Here is a 23,900-nt window from a genome sequence, read left to right on the forward strand (position 1 = left end):
CTTTTATTTTAGGCACTCCGAACCCCCTAAACAAATTACAGAGTTTTAATACAGAGATTAAAAACATGTTCACATTGAAGAGGAGCATTTGAGTCACTGCATGTATTCAATGCACTTTTAATGTCCTGAATTTGTGAGTAAATAAATAGAAAGGAAAAACAAGTGTCAAGTGACCTATGTTCCTTCTTCATTGACCCATGTTCCTTTTTGAAGAGTAAACAGTTCTCCATATGGATGAATTTGTTTCATGTTTATCTTATTACTCATAACCTCCATCTCATGCTTCTCTGATGTAAACAGTCATCTGTCTCTCTGAATGTCAGTGCTTCTGCTGGTCTACAGAAACCCTGCTTTGGAAAAACATCTCTAATTCTAGCAGCATTGTAGGTAAGATGCTGTCCAGCAATGCTAATCCTTCCCAGGAACACCGCAAACCCCTAAAACATAAAGGTAAGCATTAGGGGGGAACTGATGTAGAAGTGAAAATGTACAATCACACTTGGTCAACACTTGGGTTACTTAAAAATAAAAAAGCCGTAAGCCATGAATATTACCTGTCATCAAGTATTAAAAGCCCCCTTGCCTGCAGTTCCTGAACATTTTCTGAAATCCCAAAAATGTGTTGGAAGTCAGCTTCTGGGCTGAATAACTCCCAGTGCTACGCCATTTCATAAGCAAAAAAATAAATAAAATAAAATTAATATATACACACACACACACACACACACACACACACACACACACACACACACACACACACACACACACAGATCAGGCATAACATTATGACCACCATTATTAATATTGTGTTGGTCCCTCTTTTGCTGCCAAACCAGCACTTTAAGTCCTGTAAGTTGTGAACTGGGGCCTCCATGGATCAGACTTGTTTGTTCAGCCCACCCCACAGATATTTTTTTTTGGATTGAGATCTGGGGAATTTGGAGGCCAAGTCAACACCTCAAACTCGTGCTCAAACCATTCCTGAACTTTTGCTTCGTGACAGGGCGCAAAAATACATGGTCATGGTGTAGATGGTCTGCAACGATGCTTAGGTAGGTGGTACATGCTAAAGTAACATCCACGTGGATGAGAGGACCCAAGGTTTCCCAGCAGAACATTTCCCAAAGCATCAGGTTGGTTTCACACTGCATGGTGAGCAGAGCGTATTTTTTTCGGCACCCCTGTTAACAAGATCAGATCATTTACACCGCACGCAGAGGCGGCGCAGGAGCAGAGCAGAAGTGACAGTGCCGCGATCGTTTCAGCAAAGTCTATTTTGGGCTGGAAATTTTATTTAAAAAGTTTTAAATATGGATATTTTTCTTACACACATGCAACGATTTGCTTCAGAGGAACTGGATTATATATTATATATATAAAATATAATGTGTGTGTGTGTGTAAAAAAAAAAAAAAATATATATATATATATATATATATATATATATATATATATACATATATATACCATAACATACTAACATGATGTATAAATATTGTATTTTTTTCAGAGCAAAACATATTTGGTTGAAATGTGAAGTGGATTTGCATTTGGATTGTGCATTTTACTTGCTGGGTGATGCCTTCATTCATACGCAGACCCATGATCAAAACCTCCTCCAGCCTGCAGATACAATAATGATCCGATTCAGCGACAGACTGTGCAATTGCTCCATAGCTAGTTGTGTGCGTACCACAGGTCACAAACACTTACAGGCCACGGTGGTCAAGCTGGATTCGGCGGCGTGTCCCATGACCGTGGCGATGAACCTCCCGTATCCAAACATCTGGTTCTAAAGTCTGGGTTCGTGCTTCCCTCTGAGTTCCTCCCACGGCACGTGGCACAAAGCGCCCATGAGCTCCTAACAGATAATGACATATTGAATACAAAACAAATAAAAGTTTGTACACTAATGTTCATTGGTGATGTATTTTTTTAATAGTCTCTTCTGTTCAGCAAGGCTGCATTTATTTGATCAAAAATACAGTACCAACTGAAATAAAATTACAGTTTAAAATAAGTGTTTTCTACTTTAATATATGTTAAAATGCAATTTATTCCTGTGATCAAAGCTGTATTTTTAGCATCATTATTCCAGTCTTCAGTGTCACATGATCCTTCAGAAATAATTCTAATATGATGATTTGATGCTCAATAAACATTTACTATTATTATTGTTATTGAAAAGTCACCTGTTGAACACTGTATTTCCATATTGGATCCCCCGGACAAAAAGCCGCCCTTTCAACAGCTCTATATGCTTTTACATGTGACGTTACATAAATCAAAAGCAAAACACTCGAAAATAAATATAAAAGGGTGGGCAAATGAGCTAATGAGTGCTCCTCTGCAGTCATCTACTGGTTATAGTGGTAATTTCATGTCATTTTATGTGAAAAGTGTTTGTTTTCCTACCATGGCACATTTTTATGTTATCTCCATAAATGAAAATGATCAATCTAGATCTTGCGTATTATTATTATTTTTAAACCCTCATTGAGGGCTGAGCCACTCTAACTTTGAAATATTAAAATTGCCCATGTATTATACGGCATGAAAAACATATTTTTACAGGAGGAAAAACACTTTTTGATGATCAGTTATGAGTTTTAAAGGGATATAATGATTGACAGGTGGAGGAATTTAATACATATGACAATGTTAATGTATTTATTTTGGTGGAATAAATCTTTTACGCTGCTGTTGCTGCAGAGCAAGTATGGACTTGCTACTGCCATTAGAAACACAGGCGATTTTGTGAGCTGTGAGCACAGGCTGTGAGCAAGATAATGCATGAATAGACATACATAAATCCTGTAGCTGACCTAGGCAGGTGGAGCTCGGGGAGGTGGAGGGCTAAAGGAAATCAGAAAGGAGCCAACAGTGAACACTGAACTAGACTATTTAAATATTGAACAAGCAATATCATTTGCTGTAGGATCAGCAGAGGCCAATAAGTTCAGCCAGCAAACTGCATGTAAAGGACTGATCAGCCTAAGCCATCTAGAGTTTCATGACTGAACTAGATATTCGTTTTTTTTAATGTCTTTACTGTCACTTTTGATTAATTTCATGCATCCTTGCTCAATAAAAGTATTATTATTTGATTATTTTTTATTCTTGCTTATCCCAAATGTTTGAAGAGTAGTTTGCATGAATGTACCTGGGCCTACACCGATGTACTGATGTCCCTTCCAGTACCCGATATTGTGTTCACTGACAGTGCTCTACAATAAGTACATAATCAATAAAACAAGATTACACATAAACAGTTCAAATAATCATATAATATAGCATTTTTTTATTTATTTGGCAGACACTTTTATCTAAAGTGACTTGCAGTGCATTCAATTTTATTTATATGCCTGGAAATCAAACACATGAGCTTGATGTTGCTAGTGGTATTTCCTATTTTGATACTTGTTACAGCCTAAGAATATAAGAAATTATATCTTACATTTTTGGCAAAGTTAGACACCTCATACTGGCAAAATCCAGCCTTTTCCAGGACTCTTCGTGCCGATTTGTACATGTCAGCAGTGGCATCCTCACCAGGCACGCTCAGTTCCCCTCTTTCAACCTGTTTAAAGAGTTGGGTACCCCTTTCCAAAGTCAGCTGATACAGTGAAATGTGATCGTCACAAACCGGCAGCAATTTCTCTAGCTCACTCTCCCATGACTTTACGCTTTGACCCGGAAGAGCGAACATGACATCCACTGACACACGTCCCGGGCAGAGCATCCTGGCCTCTGACACTGTCTGGAGAGCATGCTGGGAGTTGTGATCCCTCCCTAGTATCCTCAGGTGATCGTCATTCAGTGACTGTGGAAAATAGCATTAGATCTTAGCTTTGACCACAGCTATATAACATCTGACAGATTGTGGCCTGTGTGCAAGCAGCATACCTGAATTCCAATAGAAAACCGGGTAACTCCTGCTAACATGAAGTCATTCAGACTAGCTTTTCCAGCAGGTGTAGGATTCACTTCCAGGGTGACCTCTGCATCATCTGAGAGATGGGCGTTTTTAGAAACAGTCTCCAAGACAGCAGCGATCGTGGAGGGATGAGCCAAGCTAGGTGTTCCTCCTCCAAAAAACACTGAGCTGATCCTACGGAACAGTACAGCACAAATTATAAGGATAGTTCACCCAAATATTAAAGGTGACCTATTATGCAAGATAATAATATAAAATGTAATATAAGTCTCAGGAGTCCACAAAATATATATATATGTGAAGTTTCAGCTCAAAATACCCCACAGATAATGTATTATACCATGTTGTAAATGCCCATTTTTTTGTAGATTTGTACAGCTTGTGCCTCAGATACTCTGCCAAAAATTAAAACATCTGTTTGGTCTTGATTATCATCTGTATTGCGGTCCATGTACATGACATTGTAGTTCTTCATCATCAAAGTTTATTATCTGCATGTGTTTTAAAGCCACATCAGAATAAAACTTCTAATAACTTCAGAATAAACGGAGCATCCTGTGAGTATTTAACTATGACCTCTTTCATGTCTTATTGAGCTGAAACTGTCAAACACACACAAGGTTATGTCAAAGTTCACATAAACAGATATTTCTGAACATAAACAGCAAGTAAAGAAATCGCATGTGTATATTAGATCTGCATATTAAAGTGAAAGCAGGTACTGTGTAATATACAGTACCTACTGCTATATCAGCTGTTAATATGAATCAAACAACTAAAGAAAAACAGAAAATCACTCACTGCTCTTGACTGAATAATAGTAGCTTTAATAAGAAATCATTTCTTAGTAAATTGATTTCGGAAAGACGGCCTGTTATTTTACTTAAAGTTTTAAATATTAGATATGTTTCTTACAAAACCCATTGATTCGCTTCAGAAGGTCTTTATTAACCCCCTGGAGATGTGTGGAGCATGTTTATGATGATGGACTGGTGCACTTTTTTGAGCTTCAAACTGAAATGGCATCTACTCTCCAGTAAAACATTTTCTTTCTCATTTCCACCAACATAAATGAGGACATGGTTTACCCAGAAATAAAAATTATCTCTTTAAGTCTCTATAGGTCACAAAAGCATTCTAAAGTTCATCTGATTTTTATTTAATTGCAAATTACCTGCAACATTTTGTCCAAAAACAGTACTTATTTCCGTAATAAGTTCTATTTTTAAAAGTGTGCTAATTTGTGTTTTTTGCCACTAGTGGAATACTGTACCGGGAGACTTGACTGAGTTGCAGTAATGTTTGTGTCTCTTTCTGCAGACATTCTGTCATGAGGACCGCATGGTTTTGACTCCGAGGAATATATTTGTTAAAGTTGCAGTAGGAGCATCTTTTTAGGCAATATGGCCACTGTAGAAAAGGAGAAAAATAGACAGATTTAATAGGCAACATGTCCCTTATTTGCCAGTGCCAGTGACTGGCTTTGCCTTTGAGAATCACTCACATGGACGTAAAGTGACGCTTCATCTGCGTGAGGAGGCAGCCTGTGAGTAGCGATAGATCTCAACAGTACAGAACCGACCGCCAAACACTTCAGCGCGGGATGTTTTCTGAGTAATGCTGGTCTCGACATAGTATACCTGTACTCTTTTACTGTCTGTGATACTGTACTATATGCTTCCAGGCATGCAGTTTCGGTTTCTGCACTGTTTTCTACACGGCGCTATTTCCCTGCAACACACGTGGTGCGTCACTCACACCTTCAGGCTTTTGTTTTGTTTTGTCTTATTATCTTCTTCTAACTTACTTCATTTATTTGATATTGAAATTGAGAAACATTGTTTGCCCCGGAATTTTAAATTTTAATAAACTATTCGTTTTTTTATTTCTAAAACACATGGCATCCAAACTGGCATGGTTACAATTGGCATGGCTATATTGTCAATAGTCTGGTGAAAAGTTTAGGAAGGCCATTTGGACCAAACGAATTTTTTATTGGTAAATAAAGTAAAGGAAATACCTTTCAAAAGCTTACACAGATACTACCCATTTCTTGTTCAATTTAAAAATGAGTTAAACTGTTTCAAAAACGTAATATTTGTTTACATGAATACACCCTCAAATAAATACTATATTATAAACTGTATTGTAATGTTTGCTTAAAAAAAGTTTTTGGTTCTTGAAAAATAAATTAATGTCATGACTATTTTTCATTCGCATAATACGAAAGCAATCACAACTGTTTCTATTTGTCCAGAGCTGTCATTACTAGAGTCCTTTAATATATTTACATAATTAGGGGCCAAGCACCGAAGGTGCGGAGGCACCTATTGAAATCGTTAGTGTTCCTATTATTATTATTCTGCTTCTTCTTCTTCTTCTTTTTCCGCCATAGGAGTCTCTGGCAGCCCATAGAACCGTATGGTAAAAAGTTGTGAAATTTGGCACACTCATAGAGGCCAGTCTGAGCTGTCACTATAGCAAATTTGGTGCCTCTAACTCAATCCCTCTAGCGCCACCACCTGTCCAAAGTTTCACTCATATTTATGCTTATAACTTTTGACCCCTAAGGGCTAGAAACAAAATTCTTTTTTCATCGGATTCCTTGGCTCAAGCCGATTCGATTTCACCCTATGATGTCATTTTCCGGTATGCAAATTTTCCCGCCATTTTGAATTTTCTGAAAAACCTACTTTTTCGAACTCCTCCTAGGCCGTTGCTCCGATTTTCACGAAAATTGAAATAGATCATCTTCAGAGCATGTTGACAAAAAGTTATGGAATTCAAGTTGATTCGTCCAATCGTTTTCAATAAACGCACAAACAAATTTTACGTGGAGGTTGCAAAAACACACTAAAGGCTATATCTCCGCAACGCTTTATCGTATTCAAACCAACCTTGGTACATGTCATCACAAGCATGACTTGAAGCAACATGCAGCGTTTCGGCGCAGCGCCACCTACCTGTCCGGAGATACGAAAAATGCCTATTTTGGCTTATAACTTCTGAACCGTTTATCCAAAAATCATAAAATTGGTCTCATTAGATTCAGGGCGTCATGCCGAGTCGACTGATATCCAATTTTACCATGTCGGCCATTTTGGATGTCGGCCATTTTGAATTATGTGCAAAAATGCTGTATTTTATGAACGCATGAACAGATTGTTATGAAACTTGGTATGGGTCATCACCACGATGCCCTGAAGTAGCCTGAGAAGTTTCGAAACAGCGCCACCTAGTGGAGAATTTTTTTTTTCAAACGCTTATAACTTTGGGTGTGGTTGACATATTTTGATGGGAGTGTGTTTTTTGGTCTCCTGAATCCTTGCCGACTCCAACGATACCAGACTTGCCAGGTTTCGGCATATGGTTTGCGCAGAGTTGTAATTTAGTGCTTAAAAAACATTTGCTGATATCTTCGAAACCGCTAGTCCGATCGAGACGAAACCAGCCTCAGAAGTTCGGAAACATAGGTCGATAGCTATACGCTAATGCCCAAATCTCAAAATATTGATAGTAAGGGGTAGTAAAATCCAATCAAAGTCAGGTGTCAGTCATTTTTTACGTGTTTTTTCATATAAATGTCTATAACTCCAAAACAAAATGAAATATTTTCACCAAACTTGACACACATATGTATGGTCTCACTACGAGGACACATAAAAAAATTGGTGGGATTGTGCCTCTTGGTGGCGCTATAATAAAACAAAACATGAAATTCCCATTGACTTCAATGCAGTATTACGGTTTAAAATGCTAATGCTATAATTTAAGAATGCACTAGTGTATCATTACAAAACTCGGTATGTGTCTTCCGCTCTATGTCCCGAAGATATTCAAAAAGTTTCGGGGCAGCGCCACCTTGTGGTCAAAAGTTGTAATAAAATGTACAAAAATGCTAATAACTTTTGATTAAATTAGCCTATTGTAATGAGACTGGTCATAATACATTCATTGGCTCATGCCGAGAAGATAGTTACCAATTTTGCCATATTTTGCAAACATATCTGTGCTCCATCTTGTTATTTGTTAAAAATCTACTTTTTCAAACTCATCCTAGACCGTTTGTCCGATTTTCACCAAAATTGATCCGTATCGTCTTCAGACCATGCTGACAAATACTTATGGATTTCGGATTGATAGACAAAACAGTTTTCATATACCACTGCAACAGAGTTGAGCCATGATGCAAAAATGACTCTTGAGGCTGTATCTCTGCAATGCTTTGACATATTGACACCAAACTTTGCATGTGTCATTGTCATCTCAATCTGACTAAACCACATCAGTTTCGTAACAGTGACACCTATTGGTCGAAAGTGATAAACCATTAAACCATTATTATTGACTGTATTTAAAATTTGACTGCTATTTTGCCTAAAATCAACTTAATAGGTCCTTAATGGCTCATTGTTGCAGTTGGCTTGAGACTTCCAGCCATGCTGGCATGTCTTGTCTTCTTCTTTGCGCTTGGCCCCGATAATGGCTGCTTGCAGCTATATTGTTTAGCCTATCCCCCTAGCTGGCTATATTCTATGTGTGGTTTTTACAGTTCTGACAGTGTTTTGTGTTATAAAATTCCAATGTTAATAATAATAATAATAATTACTATTATTATTATTATTATTATTAAGTAGTATGCACAGCACTGTATATTATTATGAGTTGGTGTTAATTTTTGTTATTTACTTTTATATTTTTATTTAGTTTTCCCATCTAATCAAATACATGTATCACATATAATATCTGCTTTAATTTATTTATTTAATGTTTTTTCCTCATATCTGTAAATCCACTTTTACATCTAGGTGTCCTTTAAGAATTATGTAATAAGTTGTATATTCATCACTTGGTCATTACGATTTGTAGAGGATATTTTGATCAATAGATATTGATAGTAGGTCATATAAAAAATAAAGTGTCAGACAACCCAATATAATAATCTTTAAAAGGTCAGGCAATAAAAAAAAAATCACTGAGAGGACTACAAACACATATTTTACGTACAGCCCAACAACAAATTAAACCAAAAAAATTATAAATGTATAATCACTCTGGCATAGTGATGGTGTAAATATTTTACACCAACTATTAAATCAAACATGTGACCAATCAACTTGTCTTGTGCCCTAGCTTATTGTTTGTGCTCATGTTTGTAAGCCAATACATATGTTTGTATGCTGTTATAATTTGAAAAAAATTGTACAGTTGTACAGTAAAAATATGATGCATATCAATATATACTAAAGTCTGTAACCAGCATAAATCATATTTGAACAAAATACATTTTTGTCAGTCAGAACTGTGATTCCTGTTACATAACTCATACAGTCAAAATCAAAGTCATGTGTTTGGGTGGGGTGGGCTGTTTGGGCAAGTGCATGAGTGAATTCAATTTCTGTGTCTCCAGGCCATTTTCCATCCAGTATTAGAGCTTGTATATTATCAACAGAGATGAGGGTTGAGATGAGAAAACTAATTTAATGTGGCATCTGACTAATTTTATTTTTATAACCTGAGAAAGAATCTCTTCACATCAAGAAAAACAAAAACATCACTATTAACAACAATAAAACAAAGCAGCTGGAAACATGCCTAAAAGAGCAGGTAAGTTTGAAATTACTTCAAAACATGCTGTTAACCTTGTTATATATATATATATATATATATATATATATATATATATATATATATATATATATATATATATATATATATATATATATATATATATTGCAGATTATATAATATTATTTAAAGAGCGCTTATTTTCATGCCATATATATTTCTTAATGCACCTAAGTGTGTAAAATGTTTTACTTTAAAAAGTGTGTAAAAATGTTAAATTTAAATGTTAAACATTGTAATGTTTTTAAACATTTTGCCATGTTTTAAAGAAGTGAACTTATATTGATGTGTTAATTAAAGCACATGAAAAGCACTCGTTTATCATTTTAAGTGTAGTGTGGTATTTGATATTGCATTTGAAGTTAATATATTTTAACTTAATATTTATTTCAAATTGCACATATATTTAAATACATGACCGATAGAACTGACATGAATTATAATATAGTTTATCACAAATGCTTGTTTGTACATTCATCAGTAACTTTAACCATATTTCAAAGACAACAGAAGTAATTATGAAACTATAGAAGTAATTATGAAATTACATAAAGATGTTAGATGTGCAAGTTCTATTTAACTGGGTTCAACTAACTGCATTTCATATACATTTAAACTTGTATATGATAATAATGATAATACTTAAAATGTAATTGTTAATAACATGCAATTAAGGGTCTAAAACATTAAATAATTCATTCATACTTTGTATTTAAATTATTTCTGAAACAAGTAATGCTTTTAAAAGTATTTCTGACTCTAAATGCTTCTGTAGATAAAAATGAATTTGTGACATGCACTGTGCATTTCACATTCAATAAAAAGGTCTGATTTATAATTAGTGTTATATTATTATAAAACTGTCAAGTATAAAAAAATATTTAAAAATTATTATTATAAAATATATGAAACTTTTTGGTAACATCACTGTATAATAAAGATTTAAGGTAATCTTAAAGTTGCTGTCCGTAACTTTTTTGTGTTCAAGATTTACAAAAATTATATAATGAGAATGTACAACATGAATCCATTTTCCAAACCGTGTTTTTGTCTTACCCTGAATCATTATGGTACGCTTATAATAAGTGTTTATATTGGGACTATTTCAGGCCAGACTGGTAGGTACCGCTGCGGAGGAGCACAGTCCCTGCGTGATCCGCCATAGACATAAACAGAGAGAAGTAGCTCCGGCTGAAATGTTCTTCCGCAAGATGCATGCAGTTCTGTTTATTAACCACTAGAGTGCAAAAAGTTACGGACTACAGCTTTAAAGCAATTGTTTGAAAAAAACAAAAAAATAAATTCTGTAATTTACTCACTCTCATGTTGTTCTAAACCTGATCTACTTTTTTCTTCTTCTGTGAAACAAAAATGGATATGTTTCATGCTGCTCCACACCCTGAAAAATGTAAAATATGACAATAAATTACCCCATAAAAATAGCCCAGTATGTGCTATACTCCAATTTTTTGGAAGTCATATACAAAAATGTTGGTTTATTAACAAAATAATAACAGAAATGTACAGAAACTATTCCCCTTCACTGCAGAGATAAGGGTGCAGCGTGACCCGCGGCACCAATGCTTTTGGAGACTGAGGCAGAGCTGTAATTACTAGTGTCCAAGGTGTAGCCTGGGTGCTAAAGAACTGAGGTATAGCCGGTGTGACTGAGGACCAATGGGGAGCCAGAGGAAAAAGCGGGGCTGAAGGAATGGAGGGATGAAGCTGAAGACCTGGAAGTCTGTGGCACAGCCAGAGTGACATCTGATCAGGTTGGCGCTGGAGGGATGAGGGCGCCTGGTGGAGCTGCAAGGACAATGGTCTCAGATTGAGCAGAGGGAAGGAGAAGCTAAGGCGGAGCCGACAAGTCAACGGGCTAGGGTGAAGTGATGGACCGACAGCTGGAGATCCTCTTGACTAGGCGGAGCTGGAGACCGGAAGACCCGAGGCTAATCCACACAGTGTAGTGGCATCTTAGGAGGAGCCGAGGGATCTCTGGAAACAGCAGAGGTGGGACAGAGAAACTGGCTGACTTTGGAAAAGGGACCTCTGGAAATACATGAGTTTCAGAGCAGGGCAGGAACAGCAGAGACACAATATACTTGGACCTGAGAGGGACCAGCAGTAACAGGAGACATCGAAGATAATTCACTTCCAAATCCTCACATGAATTTACAGAGGACAGCTGCATCTCAATTTCAGCAGCGAGAGTGTCGGCGTGGAGTGTCCTTTATGCCCTCGTACTCCTCTAGTACTCCCACTAGGACAGACTGTGTTGCCGGCTCACACACCTAGTCAGTCTTGTCATCGGGCTCGGGATCCAGGGCGATGGTTGGCTCAGTCCATTCTTCTTGCTCCATGCCTGCGATGGGCTCAGGCGTTCGCTCTGTGCAGAGTAGGTGGCTGGTTGGGCTCTATGGGGCTGGTGATGTTGTCCTTAGTGGAACAGATGAATGCTGATGCGTTATTCATCTGGACCCACTCCACAAACTCTGCAAAATCCTCTCGAGGACCTACACCAGCCAGACATACCTTAAACCACTAATTTAGGTTGGTTAGAAAAAATACGCACAGGGTGGTTGGGAATAGTGGTAAGACACACCAGGTCTAGAAAGTCACTGATGTGTTCCTCGAGATTCTTGTTTTCTTGTTTCCTTATTTCGGTCTCGTGTTTGGTCAGGCATTGCAGCAGAAAATCTTTAAAGGGGGCGGTGAAACACTCAGTTTCTGTCAATCTCATGTCAATCTTGAGTACCTATAGAGTAGTATTGCATCCTTCATATCTCCGAAAAGTCTTTAGTTTTATCATATTTATAAAAGAAATATAGGCTGTACCGAGTCTTTCCGGAAAAAAACGAGCGCCTGGAGGCGTATCGTGTGGGCGGAGCTAAAGAATGACAAGCGCGCAAAGCGGTGACGTCCTCAAGCGTGGAGAAACCCATCTATCTCAGCTAATACAGATAATGATCCACAATCAAATCTGAGGGAGAAATAAATTGAACAGGAGAAACGGCAACAGCAGGACGTCCGTCTCTGTGGTATGTAAGTTACTGTATTTAATGGCCTCTCCACATTTCTGTGTGTTTACTCGCAGTGTATGAGGATATGATTCGGTTTATGGACTATTGTATGCGACTAGACCTTAGAAGTAGCAAGCAAAACGGTTTTGCACGTCAGAATACTGTAACGTTATACAGAGAACAACAATGGAGTAACCGTTAGCGCATTTGAATGACGAAGCACGAGATCGTGTCGTTTACTGATGTTTACTCATGCGACGGTAGCCAATAGCAGAGACATTTGAAGCAGTTTAAGTTAACTCACCGTCGAAGCTTTATCGCTGGGACCGCTCCGTCAGAAACACACTTCTTTGGTATGATTTGGTAAAGTCCTGTGACAGCAGTGGCGTGTAAATCCATTTTGAGACGCGACTGAAGCGATGCCTTGAAGCTTCCCGTCATTTCTGCGTTCAAATCGGTTCAAATGCAGCGCTGCCTTCCCGGAATGCTGTGCTGAAGCGTTGAAGTCGCTTGATGTCACGCATAGGAATAAAGGGGAGCGCGGCGCCGTTCACGGACGACTGGATCTGCAGCTGAGAGACTGTTTACAGCGTGCTCTAGTCACGCGCGCGCGCACCCTACCGGGAGAAGAGCCCGTACGGCCCATACAAGGACCTTCCGCTCTTATTAACGTCAAGTAGACCCATACTCGAAAAAAACTCGCCGAAACTTGTGAGAAACCGGAAGGAGTATTTTTGACACAGAAATACTCCATCAAACGTCCAACATTAGTTTTTGAAACTTTGTCTATGTTTAGGATGGGAATCCAAGTCTTTAACAGTGCAAAAAGCTCAGTATGCATGACACAGCATTTCACCCCCCCTTTAAGAAGAAATGCACAATGCAGAATGAACAACACATACTATTATAGTATTTAGTATTTACTATAATAGTATTTAGTAAATCCAGGATGGGTGTTACAAAAACATAACAAACCTAACTTCCACATGAGACAAAGAACAGAGGAAACTAAAATACATGGAGGATGAGATGATGATTAACAGAATAGGTGAAGGATTGATCAAAAACCATAGTAGCAAATGAGAAATCAGGCAGTGACAGTGAAAAAGTAACTAAATAAGACAATTAAACTGAACATGACGGGGAAGATTTTCTGTGAAAAAAGACTTAAATTTCAGTCTGTCCATTACTTCAGAAGAAAGACTCGGATATAACACAGAAGACATTGACAGTCTTTTACGTTTTTTCACCCTTGACATGGTGTTTTTGTGTTCCACTGAAAAAAAATACAGCAAATGGTTTTGAGACAACATGAGTGTGAGTTAATAATGCCCCCATTTTCATTTTTTGGTGAACTATTCCTTGTGTTTCAATCTCTGTTTTGTTCCCTAGGGTACGGTGATGTGGAACTAAGGATATTGGTTATCGGGAGCAGTGGTAGATCTCAGTTCCTTCTCTCCAACTTCATTTTGGGAAGGGAGGAATTCTCTGAGAATGTTTATAGCATTTCAAGCAGCCAGAAAAATGTGGGAGAGTTTGTAGGAAGACGGGTCGCAGTAGTCAACGGACCGAACATGTACAGCAAAGACCTGTCCAAGTCCAAGATGAGGAAAGAGATGAGAAGATCAATGTGTTTGTCGACTCCTGGACCTCATGCCATACTCATCGCATTCGACCTGGAGAAGATCTCCCCTAATGACATGAAGACTCCCATGCTGGTTACGAATAAATTTGGGGAGAATGTTCTGAATTACACAATAGTCCTCTTGGTTTACGACGGGCATCTGAGAGACAGAGCGCTGGACGACAAGGTCATGCGAACCGACTGGCACCTACGGGAGCTTGTGGAGCAGTGCGGTTGCCGCTATCATGTCTTCAGTAAGAACTGGAGAAACCGTGCCGGGAGCAGGGAGCTCCTACATAAGATCGAGCGGATGCTGCAGGCAATGGGTGGACACCATTACATGAACCGATTTTACAAGAGGGCAGAGGAGAGCATCGGAACCGAGGAGAGAAAGCTACGCAAGAAAAGACAGTCTGAGACCAAGAGGACACGCCGCGAACTAGAGGAGCAGTTTCGGGGGGATGAGCTGCGCTGGCAGATGGACAACTACAATGCAAGTGTCGGGGCAGAAATCAGGGCCAAAGCCGAGCTGCAGAATGGTTGGCTCAGGACTTCACTGGCTGTGGGACTGGGACTGGGGTTTGTAGCTGGAGCAGCCATGGGAATAATCGTGGGCTCTGTGGAAGGGCCGCCGGGAATGGCAGTTGGAGGGGCAGTGGGAGGAATTGTGGGCGCGGCATCAGGTGCCGCTGCACAGCTGGCCATTGAACACTTGGATGACAGAGTGGGATCTCATACAGCCAACTTTAATACAGCTTTTATTAACCGCTTCTTTCGGGCACCTCCGGTTTGAATACAGAAAGTGGCTATTTTGTTTTTCTTCTTCTTTGAAGCGTGTCCAAAACTGCAAAAAGAATCCCTGCATCTGAATATCCTTATTTTCTTACTATAGATAGCAGTATTTGAGATGCGTAGTATGTCTGAATTCATAGTATTTCTAAAACGGGTAAAGTACCCAGATGACCTACTATTTAAATGGATAGTTCAACCGAAAATGAAAATCAGCCCATGATTTACTCACCCTCAAGCCATCTTGGGTGTAGATGACATTCTTCTTTCAGACAAACACAATTGGATTTATATTAAACAATGTCTTGGCTCTTCCAAGCTTCATTATAGCAATGAATGGCTGTTTCTGTTTTGTAGTCCATAAAATTGCATCTCCATCATAAATGCTCCACATCTCTGGGGTGGGGTAGGGGTGGGTGGGTGGCGGAGGGGTTAATAAAGGCCTTCTGTTCCACCAATCAGAGAGCTGCTGCGAACAAATCTCACAAAAAGAGTTTGCAGGGAACACCCACTCCCATGAAGCACTGCAAATGCCATAAACAAGTTTCCCTGTGCTCTCAAAATACTTACATTTTTATTTCAAAGAAAAGGTTGGAATGTTGTGAATTGCCTCAGAGTTGGTTGGTTTGGTTCATGACTTATAACACTTTAAATGAAGATGTTTTAATAATCCCTATGTGAAAAATCAATGGGAAATCTGGAACTAATGCCACTGACCAGTGGGTGGACACTAACCCACTCTATGTTAGTGAAAAGTCAACCGATGCTGGTAGGTCAGTACCAGTAGGTTGGAAGTAGCGACAGATATTTTCTGTACTGTGACGTAAATCAAAGTTGAGAGTACAAAGAATGGGATGTAGGCATTGCTCTAAAAACTGGAGGCGAATTAGAATTAAATAATTTTATTTACATTTAGTTTTGGTTCAATTATTGCTTTTTAGCATTTGTACCAATGAAATGAAATATATTATGGTTTTGGTTTTTAAAGTACAAATATTAGTCTCCAGATAATTGATTTAAAGAAAAAAAGGGATTTCTCTTGTACATAATTGTTTTTCACCACACAACACAGTGCATAGCTACTTTAGAGATCAAATGACAATGTTGTCAGGTGTGTCTGACATCACAAGATGCACTTTAATGAAAAGTTGAATTGATCAGTTTTATTGAATTGTACATATTCTAGATTTTCTTCTGTGGTTTGTCATCCTTTTGCTTCGCTTTACTTTATGTTCATTATCATTATGTTATCCAACAGTTTTCTGTTTTTAATAAAGCTGTATCTTGCATGTACTATAGCTGTTTGTTTCACGAAGTGATAAGCAGATATGCAGCTGGACAATTTTGAATCGTACATTTTATAGTTTTATTAAAAAATAAAAAATAAAAATAAAAACTCAAAGAAGGACTGATGCAATTCTACAGTGACGCACTGACGCCACTTCCAAGGCAGAAGCCATTGGCTACTTTCATTCAAGCTGTCTTTTCTCCTTTTGACGCAATTCCATCGAGCTGTAGGCCAACTTTGAAGAAAACCACAGGAAATGGGTATGTACAAATCTATAACGTATTTAAATATGTTACAGTAGAAATTAAAATGATGCGAAAACCTCAATTACCATATATGCAAAATCGAAACTAATAGGCTATAGCCTAGGCTACAGCCTACTCAGAGACTACGAGAGAAAAACTAAATTTGATTAATAGGCCTAATTAATTGTTATTGATATTGTCTTCGAATGTAATAACGCGTTTAATGTCGTCTGAAATTAATCTTGTGACAGATGTTTTGCTGTTTTCACTGACAGCTAATGTTTTACGGTCGGAGAGTGACTACTTTTAACCCATGGGCCACCGGCATAGTAACAATAGCAATTTCCAATTTGTAGCCATTTTCAAAATAAACCTTTAAAAATGCTTCTGGCTCAAAAATATTAATACGTTATATGTATTCAAAACGAAAGCAGCGGAAAAAGACAGACAGACGTTCTAACCAATCAAAATCTCCACGTCAGAAATAGGGTGGGGTTCTTGTGAAACTTGCTCATGTTTTCTGTTGTTGCCGATCAAGAGGGTGTCTAGTATGCATTTGCAAGAAGTTGGTCAAGTCTTTCAATATGAACAAAATGTATAACTCCCCCCATTAAGAAATTCATGAGTCCCCCTTGTGGGCTAGATGTGAAAATTATCTTTCAATACCTGACAGTGGGGTTGTTATAGTAAGCACCTTAAAGCAGCACTAGGTAACTTTTCAACCTTCATAATATATTTTTTAAGACTCTTGTGATGATAAATCGACTTACAATAGGTTGAATGACACGTCTGCCATAGCCTGATGTGGTCTGTATCGTTTTTAATTGTACTTTTAAACTTCGGGTTTCGGGTAGTAACCCGAATACAAAAAGAACTACATAATTCGACTGCTTTACGGCATATAAGTCACTTCCACTAACACACACACTTCCTTACATTCGGACGTGCGAGCCCAACTTTGTTCGTCGGATAATATAGTCATGTCCGAAGCAACACAGACAAATAAGAAAGAAAAGGTTTTGTTGGAGGAAAGCAATAAGAGGAAACGAAAAAGTGCTGGGATTAAAGGCAGGACGAGGATCAACATGTGACCCGTGTTTGCTCGTCGGCGTGAGCTGAAGGAGGCGTGCCCGACCGATGCTGTCCTGCTTGTTACGGTGAGCTACCACTCAAACATTGAACTGAAGTATCATATAGATTCTGTAAAACGGTAACCAATAGACTACTATAATGACGCTGGCTTGTAAACGTGAGCATCGTGATTATTTGGCGTTTGAAAAAAATAAAACCCATGAAATTATATTCATATGACATGCTGAAGCATATGCCACTGACTGTAACGTTACCTGGGATGAAGACATTTCACACGCGACGCCAGAAGAACTCGAACTCCTCTTGCAGTGTTCAGGGGAACTGTTAGTGCTGCACCGACCCGTGGGACGCTTTTATGAAGTTATTTGGCCCGCACCGCACCACTGTATATATTTTTACAACCCGCCGCGCACCCGCGAACATTAAATAGGCATACGGGGTCCGCGGGTTATGAGACGACCCGCGCATCGCTAGTTCAGGGCTATCAGGGTTGTCATGTCAACAAATGCACGCGCGATGGCATCCCCTGTTGTAGGAGGACAGCTCTTACGACAGTAGTTGCGGACATTATTTTTTCCAAACTGTAGGGGGACCCCGAGAGCAAAAGTAGCCAAGTGGGGCTTTAATTTATGGAAGCTGCTGGTTTACACACACACACACACACACACACACACACACACACACACACACACACACACACACACACACACACACACACAGTAGACAATAGCTTTCCATTTAGAACATAGAACATCATGTATGCTTCCACTGTATCCTGAATACACGGCACTGGCATATATGTAGCGCTAATAAACCAGGGGCCCATTTCAGAAAGGAGGTTAAGTGAAAACTCACTTGCTCTGGTTCACTGGGACTTTAAACCAGAGAAAGCAGGGTAAGTCAAGCCTGTTTCTGAAAGACTGGTAACTTATACTCAGTCAGTTACCAGGGTAACTCTGTGAACCTGACATGGTCTGGATTTTGGAGCATGTTTTCTTCAGTAAACCCAGAGTTTCTTTCGGTCTCCTCCCCCTTTTTAAGGCACCAGCAGTGTTTAAATACTTCATTCATTCATTCATTCATTCATTCATTCATTCATTCATTCATTCATTCATTCATTCATTCATTCATTCATTCACTCATTCATTCATTCATTCTGCTCAAATGCTTTTCATACTGATTATTTGTTCTTACCTTATTGACTATGGAGGACCAAACCTGCAGAAATTAAAAATGAATGGATAAGTAAATAAATGAATAAATAAATATACACATGAATAAACAGATAAATAAATGTGATAATAGGAAAATAAATATCAGAATAATGATTTTATAAACTAAATATGATTCATTTTTAATCAAATAAAAAATGTTATTATCTTACTTTATTTTCTGCTTTTATAAATATAAATATTTTAACATTGTTAATGAATTGTAAAACTTATTTTTAAATGTATTTTTGTTTGTTTATTTATTTTAATTGTTTTATTTATTTATGCATTAATTTATTTTTACAATTAATTATTCCCCCATGTACTTTTTTTAAGTTAAACCAACAATTAATTAATTAATTTATTTATTTATTTATTTATTTATTTATTTATTTATTTATTTATTTATTTATTTATTTATTTATTTATTTTATTTATTTTATTTATGTATTTATTTATTTATTTATTTATTTATTTATTTATTTATTTTATTTTTTACGGTGAACTGAATGATATTTAATTGCATGCTACACACATTATCATCATGCAGCCTACACCCATTAACTTTTCATGCTTAAAGTTTTTGTGTGTGTGTGTGTGGGAGGGGGGGGGGTTGCCTGTGGGATACCATAAAAATGAATATTAGTTCAGAAACTTGCCATTCTGCCAGTTTCCACCTCTGATATTGTAACAATGATTAAGAATTAAACTCGGAAGTGTGTGGACGTCTTCCATTGGTCATGGCTTTTCAAAGTTGTGGTGCACGTGCTTAACTCAAGGTGCGTTCCATTTGACTGGGTCCCTGTGCACTGCTCACTGCTCCCTACTCCCTGAGCACCATAGGGCCTACCGTATATCAGCTGAAGTGGATTTCACTGACAATAATCGCTCATGTGGAACCCCCTGCAACGTCATTAAAGAAAGGCAAATACAGGGTCGCGCAGATTATGATATAACATAAATGAATATTGTAATTACATTACTTTTAATTTCAAAACCTTATAATAAGCTTATACATTTAAAAAACACACAGTATGTAAAAGATATAAATCAAAACATTGTCTACTAGTTTACTGTAGGCTATTGACTATGAACAGATTTTGGTGTCTGAGGCATCTATGCTGACATTTTGCTATAAAATTTCCAAATTCTTCGTGAATTTTCAGCACCACATTACTTAACTACCATGATAAAACTGCATCTATGCTTAATATTTGTTGCTTTTTTTTTTTAGTGACGTGCTGCTGGGTTGATAGTACTCCATGGACATGACCTTTAGAGGTAGGCTACGTTTCAGTGGCATACTTCTTTCTTTTTTATAAAAGTTGTTATATTAATATTCTAAATGCTTTGAAATAGTTATGTTTATGGCTTGTGTTGTTGTAATGCAATGATAAGCATAAAACTTAAAGGTATTGAGTTGATTGAAATTCTGTAATTTATTCACACTCACGTCATTCCAAATCTATATGACTGACTTTCTTAGTAAAACAAAAGAAGATATTCTGAAGACTATTGTAACCAAACAGTGTTATTTTGTTGTCAAGATACTATCGTAAAGTCCAGCCTCCTTTAAAGTCTTCTCCAGCACATCCCAAAGATTGTCAATGAATTTAAGTTCTGGACTCTTGATTTTTTTTTTTTTCATGCTCCCTCCCTACCATTCTTTATGAAAGCTTGTTTTCACAGGACCAACCATAAAAGTTATTTTATCTATTTATAAATATTATTTGTTTTTCAAAATGTCTTTTTTTATATATAGCATATAGCATATCCTGAATTCATCAACCCCTGTCAGTGCTACTCTAAAAATGGCAGCAGTCAAAGGGAAACCACGGAGAAGAGACAGCTTCGATCGGGAAAGACCTAACAGTGAGTTGACGAACAAATCAAAATATTTGACAAACTATGGTTCATACGATTAATAATGAAACATTATTTTTTAACTTCATCTCACAGTGAGCAATGAAACACCATTGAGGATGCTGGTTTTTGGCAGCTCAAGTCGTGATCAGATCTCACTTACGCACTCCGTGTTGGGGCCAAATGTTTTTACGGCAGATGACGTCAATATTTCAGCTACCAAGAAAAGTTCAGGTGTTGTACAAGAGAGAAACATAACCCTGGTTAATGCACCAAATCTTCAGGACAACCACTTGGCGGACAGTGTGCTTCATAAGGAGCTCAGGAAGGCAGTTTGTTTCTCTTGTCCAGGTCCTCATGCTGTAGTGATTGTACTAGACCCTTTTCATTTGACCTCAGACACTACGAACATGCTGAAGCCTGTGGTGCACTACTTTGGGGATCGTGTCTTAAAGCACACACTGATTGTTGTATTCCATGAGAGAGGTCTGACAACTCTGTCCATAGAGGACGAGGTTAAGAAGAACAAGAGCTTTAGAGAGCTTGCTGAGAAATGTGGCCAGAACTACCTCTTCTTCAATGAAGAAGTAAACCGGACTGAAGGCAGCCAGACGCAAGCATTGTTTGCCAAGATAGATGAGATGGTCTCGGAGCGTGGAATGTATTCAAACGTGGAATTTAAGGATGCAGAAAAAAGAATTCAGAAAGAGGAGCATTTCATCAGAAAATCGAAGGAGAAGGAGATCACGGAGACCTTGAAGGTGCTTAAGAACGAACATTCAGGGGAGGCTCTTGCCAGTGAGATTCAGAAGTATGACAAAAAGGTACAGTTGGAGTGCAGAGAGAAAGCAGAGCTGGCTGTCGCAGACAAGCTTGGCTTCACCGTCAGAGTTGTTGATTATGCTGTTGCAGTGGGAAAAGGAGCGCTTGCAGGTGCTCTTCTTGGATTTGCGATAGGATTCGAAGGTATGGCAGTAGGAGCTGCTATTGGTGCTGCTCTTGGTGGTGTACTTGGAGGTGCAGCTAGTGCAGCATGGAGCTACATTTCCAATTCCTTCCCGAATGCCCACAAAGTGATTGCATAGTGCAAATCAAAACCGAACAAATTTCCTTACCCTGTGGCCGAATCCAAAATCTCCCCCCCACTGATTTTTTTTTACTCCTTGTTCAAATTGCTTAATTAAAATAAACTTAAGTAAAACAATTGCTATACATTTTGTCAAATTGAAGTCAAACTTAAAGGTGGGGTAAGTGCTATCTGGTAACCGTTGTTGGTATTTCAAATCACCAAAACAAACACGCCCCTACCCCCAAAAGGGTCTTGCCCCTATTTTGATAGCGGCGCCGCCCCACACATACGTAACCCCAGAGCAGAGGCATCAACGGCTATGGCAGAACTAACGACATATTACAATTATGACAAGATTAGAGTCATAGCGATCACAAAAACACAAACTGTTCTCATGAACAACTCTATAGCACGAGCCGACAGTCCAACTAACGACATATTACAATTATGACAAGATTAGAGATAGCGATCAAACTGTTCTCATGAACAACTCTATAGAACACAAGCACACAGTCCAGCTAACGACATATTACAATTATGACTGTATAAGGGTTATATAGATCATGAAAAGAGTAAGCAAACATATATTAGGAGTTTAGTATCTTACTTGTCGGAGACATTGTGTGAGCTGATGCTTGAAGCACACGGTGAGGAGATTTAGATGCTCCATGCGTGTGGAAATGAACGGGTCTTTATCATCGCTGAAGTGAGCCACAATACGATCGCAAATGGACTAACAAGTGAACATGACACACGAGCATAGTCAAGCAGCATATATTAGGCTAGTTCTCGGCTAATGTCAGTCATGTGTGACTCGTGTGTTTTGAATAATGACGTGCACAGAGCGAGAGCGAGCGCTCTTCTCACCATCAATAGTAGACACGCCCCTTACCTGCTGATTGGCTACAAGTTTGTTAATCCACTCGGCCCGTGTCCTTTTTCTAAAACGGTTTTGAAATAAGACTTACCCCACCTTTAATCCGTTTATGTTGTGTTACATGAATGAGTTGTGTTTTATTACCTGAAACTGGGTGGGGCTTGTGAGTTCCCAGCATGATTTGCATATAGCTAAATCAAGAGTGAGTAAATGTTGTTAATGTATATGTAAAAGTGTTTTTTTTTTTTATGTATTTTTGTAATACATAATATTTTTTTTTTTTATGTATTTTTGAGCAAGATGAGAAAGAGACTTAATTGTGTTATACAAGTAGATGTATCAGTCACAGCTTTGGTAAAAAAAAAAAAGAAGAAAAGAAACAAAAGCTTTTAATGCCTAGCATGTCAGCTGCATTTACACTGCAGGTCTTGATGCACAATTACGATTTGGTGACTATATCTGATTTTTTTTGACAACCTGCTCACATCATCTTTTAAAAGCGACCCGTATCCGATATTTGCATTTACACTACACTGGCGAAACAGCCCAGACGTTCTTAACCAGAATATCCAATTTGACCGTTTAGATGGCAGTTACATGAACAAATTATGTTTGTTTAACTTAATTGGTTAATGTGGGACCAATGTACATAATTAAATAATGTAAATCCATCACACTTTTTTTCAGTGCCCCTATACACTCAAATTAGAGCATTATTTGAGGGGGCAGCATTTGTAGTGGTGTCCAAAAGCATATAGTGGGCATTATCTAGTGCACTAATTCTATCCCACATTGCACAGCGATGATTAATAGACAGAATCAAAGTTTATAACAGGTTTTACACAAAGTGTTAGGGTCTAATTCCCAATCCCTAACCTGCCTACCAAAAGAAACATGTAGAAAACAAAGAAATTCTTTGGTGTATACTACGCCCAAACTAACCTACTCAATGGACACACTACTCTATGTACTATGTACACAGACGTGCATCATGTAGGCCTATATATCATGGCACAACCATTTTTAGCTTAAAGAAATTGTCTTCATAAATGGCCAGTGTATTGCTAGTTCCCATGTAAGTTTTTGTGGTAACCATTGTGAGGCTAGGTTGAGTTTGATGTATGATGGTATTTGAGCAATAACTGCTATATGCCAGTGACAATTCATATCTTTCTTATTCAGTACTAAATTTACACGTTAAATACTATGTTCTATAGCAGTTGAATTTAATTAATTGGTCACTGGTCTACAACTCAA

At 38.1% G+C, this 23,900-nt stretch overlaps 3 protein-coding genes across 5 annotated transcripts; 2 read left to right on the plus strand and 1 right to left on the minus strand.

The window, feature by feature from the left end:
- Positions 1–87: 87 nt before the first annotated feature.
- On the minus strand, positions 88–5,662 carry rsad1 (radical S-adenosyl methionine domain containing 1). 2 transcript variants are annotated; one of them, XM_067429061.1, is made up of 9 exons: positions 5,442–5,662; positions 5,211–5,347; positions 3,907–4,111; positions 3,458–3,823; positions 3,164–3,227; positions 1,714–1,861; positions 1,569–1,623; positions 555–658; positions 88–437 (listed from the first exon to the last, which is right to left on the minus strand). In XM_067429061.1, the coding sequence occupies exons 1-9, from the start codon at positions 5,568–5,570 to the stop codon at positions 320–322; spliced, it is 1,326 nt and encodes a 441-aa protein (XP_067285162.1). In that variant the 5' UTR covers positions 5,571–5,662; the 3' UTR covers positions 88–319. The 2 variants fall into 2 exon arrangements, with proteins under 2 accessions (XP_067285162.1, XP_067285161.1); XM_067429060.1 differs by lacking the exons at positions 88–437; positions 555–658 and adding an exon at positions 2,808–2,856 and having other exon boundaries at positions 1,491–1,623.
- A 3,866-nt stretch (positions 5,663–9,528) lies between these two features.
- On the plus strand, positions 9,529–15,369 carry LOC137055193 (GTPase IMAP family member 9). Its single transcript, XM_067429062.1, has 2 exons — positions 9,529–9,544; positions 13,978–15,369. Exons 1-2 carry the CDS (start codon positions 9,529–9,531, stop codon positions 15,000–15,002), a joined length of 1,041 nt encoding a protein of 346 aa, XP_067285163.1. The 3' UTR covers positions 15,003–15,369.
- A 1,062-nt stretch (positions 15,370–16,431) lies between these two features.
- si:dkey-120c6.5 (GTPase IMAP family member 7) lies at positions 16,432–22,893 on the plus strand. Of its 2 annotated transcripts, none has more exons than XM_067429065.1 (4): positions 16,432–16,546; positions 20,069–20,115; positions 20,597–20,706; positions 20,794–22,893. In XM_067429065.1, the coding sequence occupies exons 3-4, from the start codon at positions 20,646–20,648 to the stop codon at positions 21,780–21,782; spliced, it is 1,050 nt and encodes a 349-aa protein (XP_067285166.1). In that variant the 5' UTR covers positions 16,432–16,546; positions 20,069–20,115; positions 20,597–20,645; the 3' UTR covers positions 21,783–22,893. The 2 variants fall into 2 exon arrangements, with proteins under 2 accessions (XP_067285166.1, XP_067285164.1); XM_067429063.1 differs by having other exon boundaries at positions 20,604–20,706.
- Positions 22,894–23,900: the final 1,007 nt, after the last annotated feature.

This window comes from Pseudorasbora parva, chromosome 2, assembly GCF_024679245.1.
Source record: "Pseudorasbora parva isolate DD20220531a chromosome 2, ASM2467924v1, whole genome shotgun sequence".
Taxonomy (NCBI): domain Eukaryota; kingdom Metazoa; phylum Chordata; class Actinopteri; order Cypriniformes; family Gobionidae; genus Pseudorasbora; species Pseudorasbora parva.

Coding starts and splice junctions, on each gene's coding strand:
- rsad1 (XM_067429061.1), bottom strand. CDS start 5,570: ATGTCGAGACCAGCATTACTCAGAAAACATCCCGCGCTGAAGTGTTTG. Junction 3,228..3,457: donor TGTCTAACTTTGCCAAAAAT/GTAAGATATAAT, acceptor TACTTATTGTAG/AGCACTGTCAGTGAACACAA. Junction 1,624..1,713: donor CAGCTTGACCACCGTGGCCT/GTAAGTGTTTGT, acceptor TTGTATCTGCAG/GCTGGAGGAGGTTTTGATCA.
- si:dkey-120c6.5 (XM_067429065.1), top strand. CDS start 20,646: ATGGCAGCAGTCAAAGGGAAACCACGGAGAAGAGACAGCTTCGATCGG. Junction 20,707..20,793: donor CGATCGGGAAAGACCTAACA/GTGAGTTGACGA, acceptor TTCATCTCACAG/TGAGCAATGAAACACCATTG.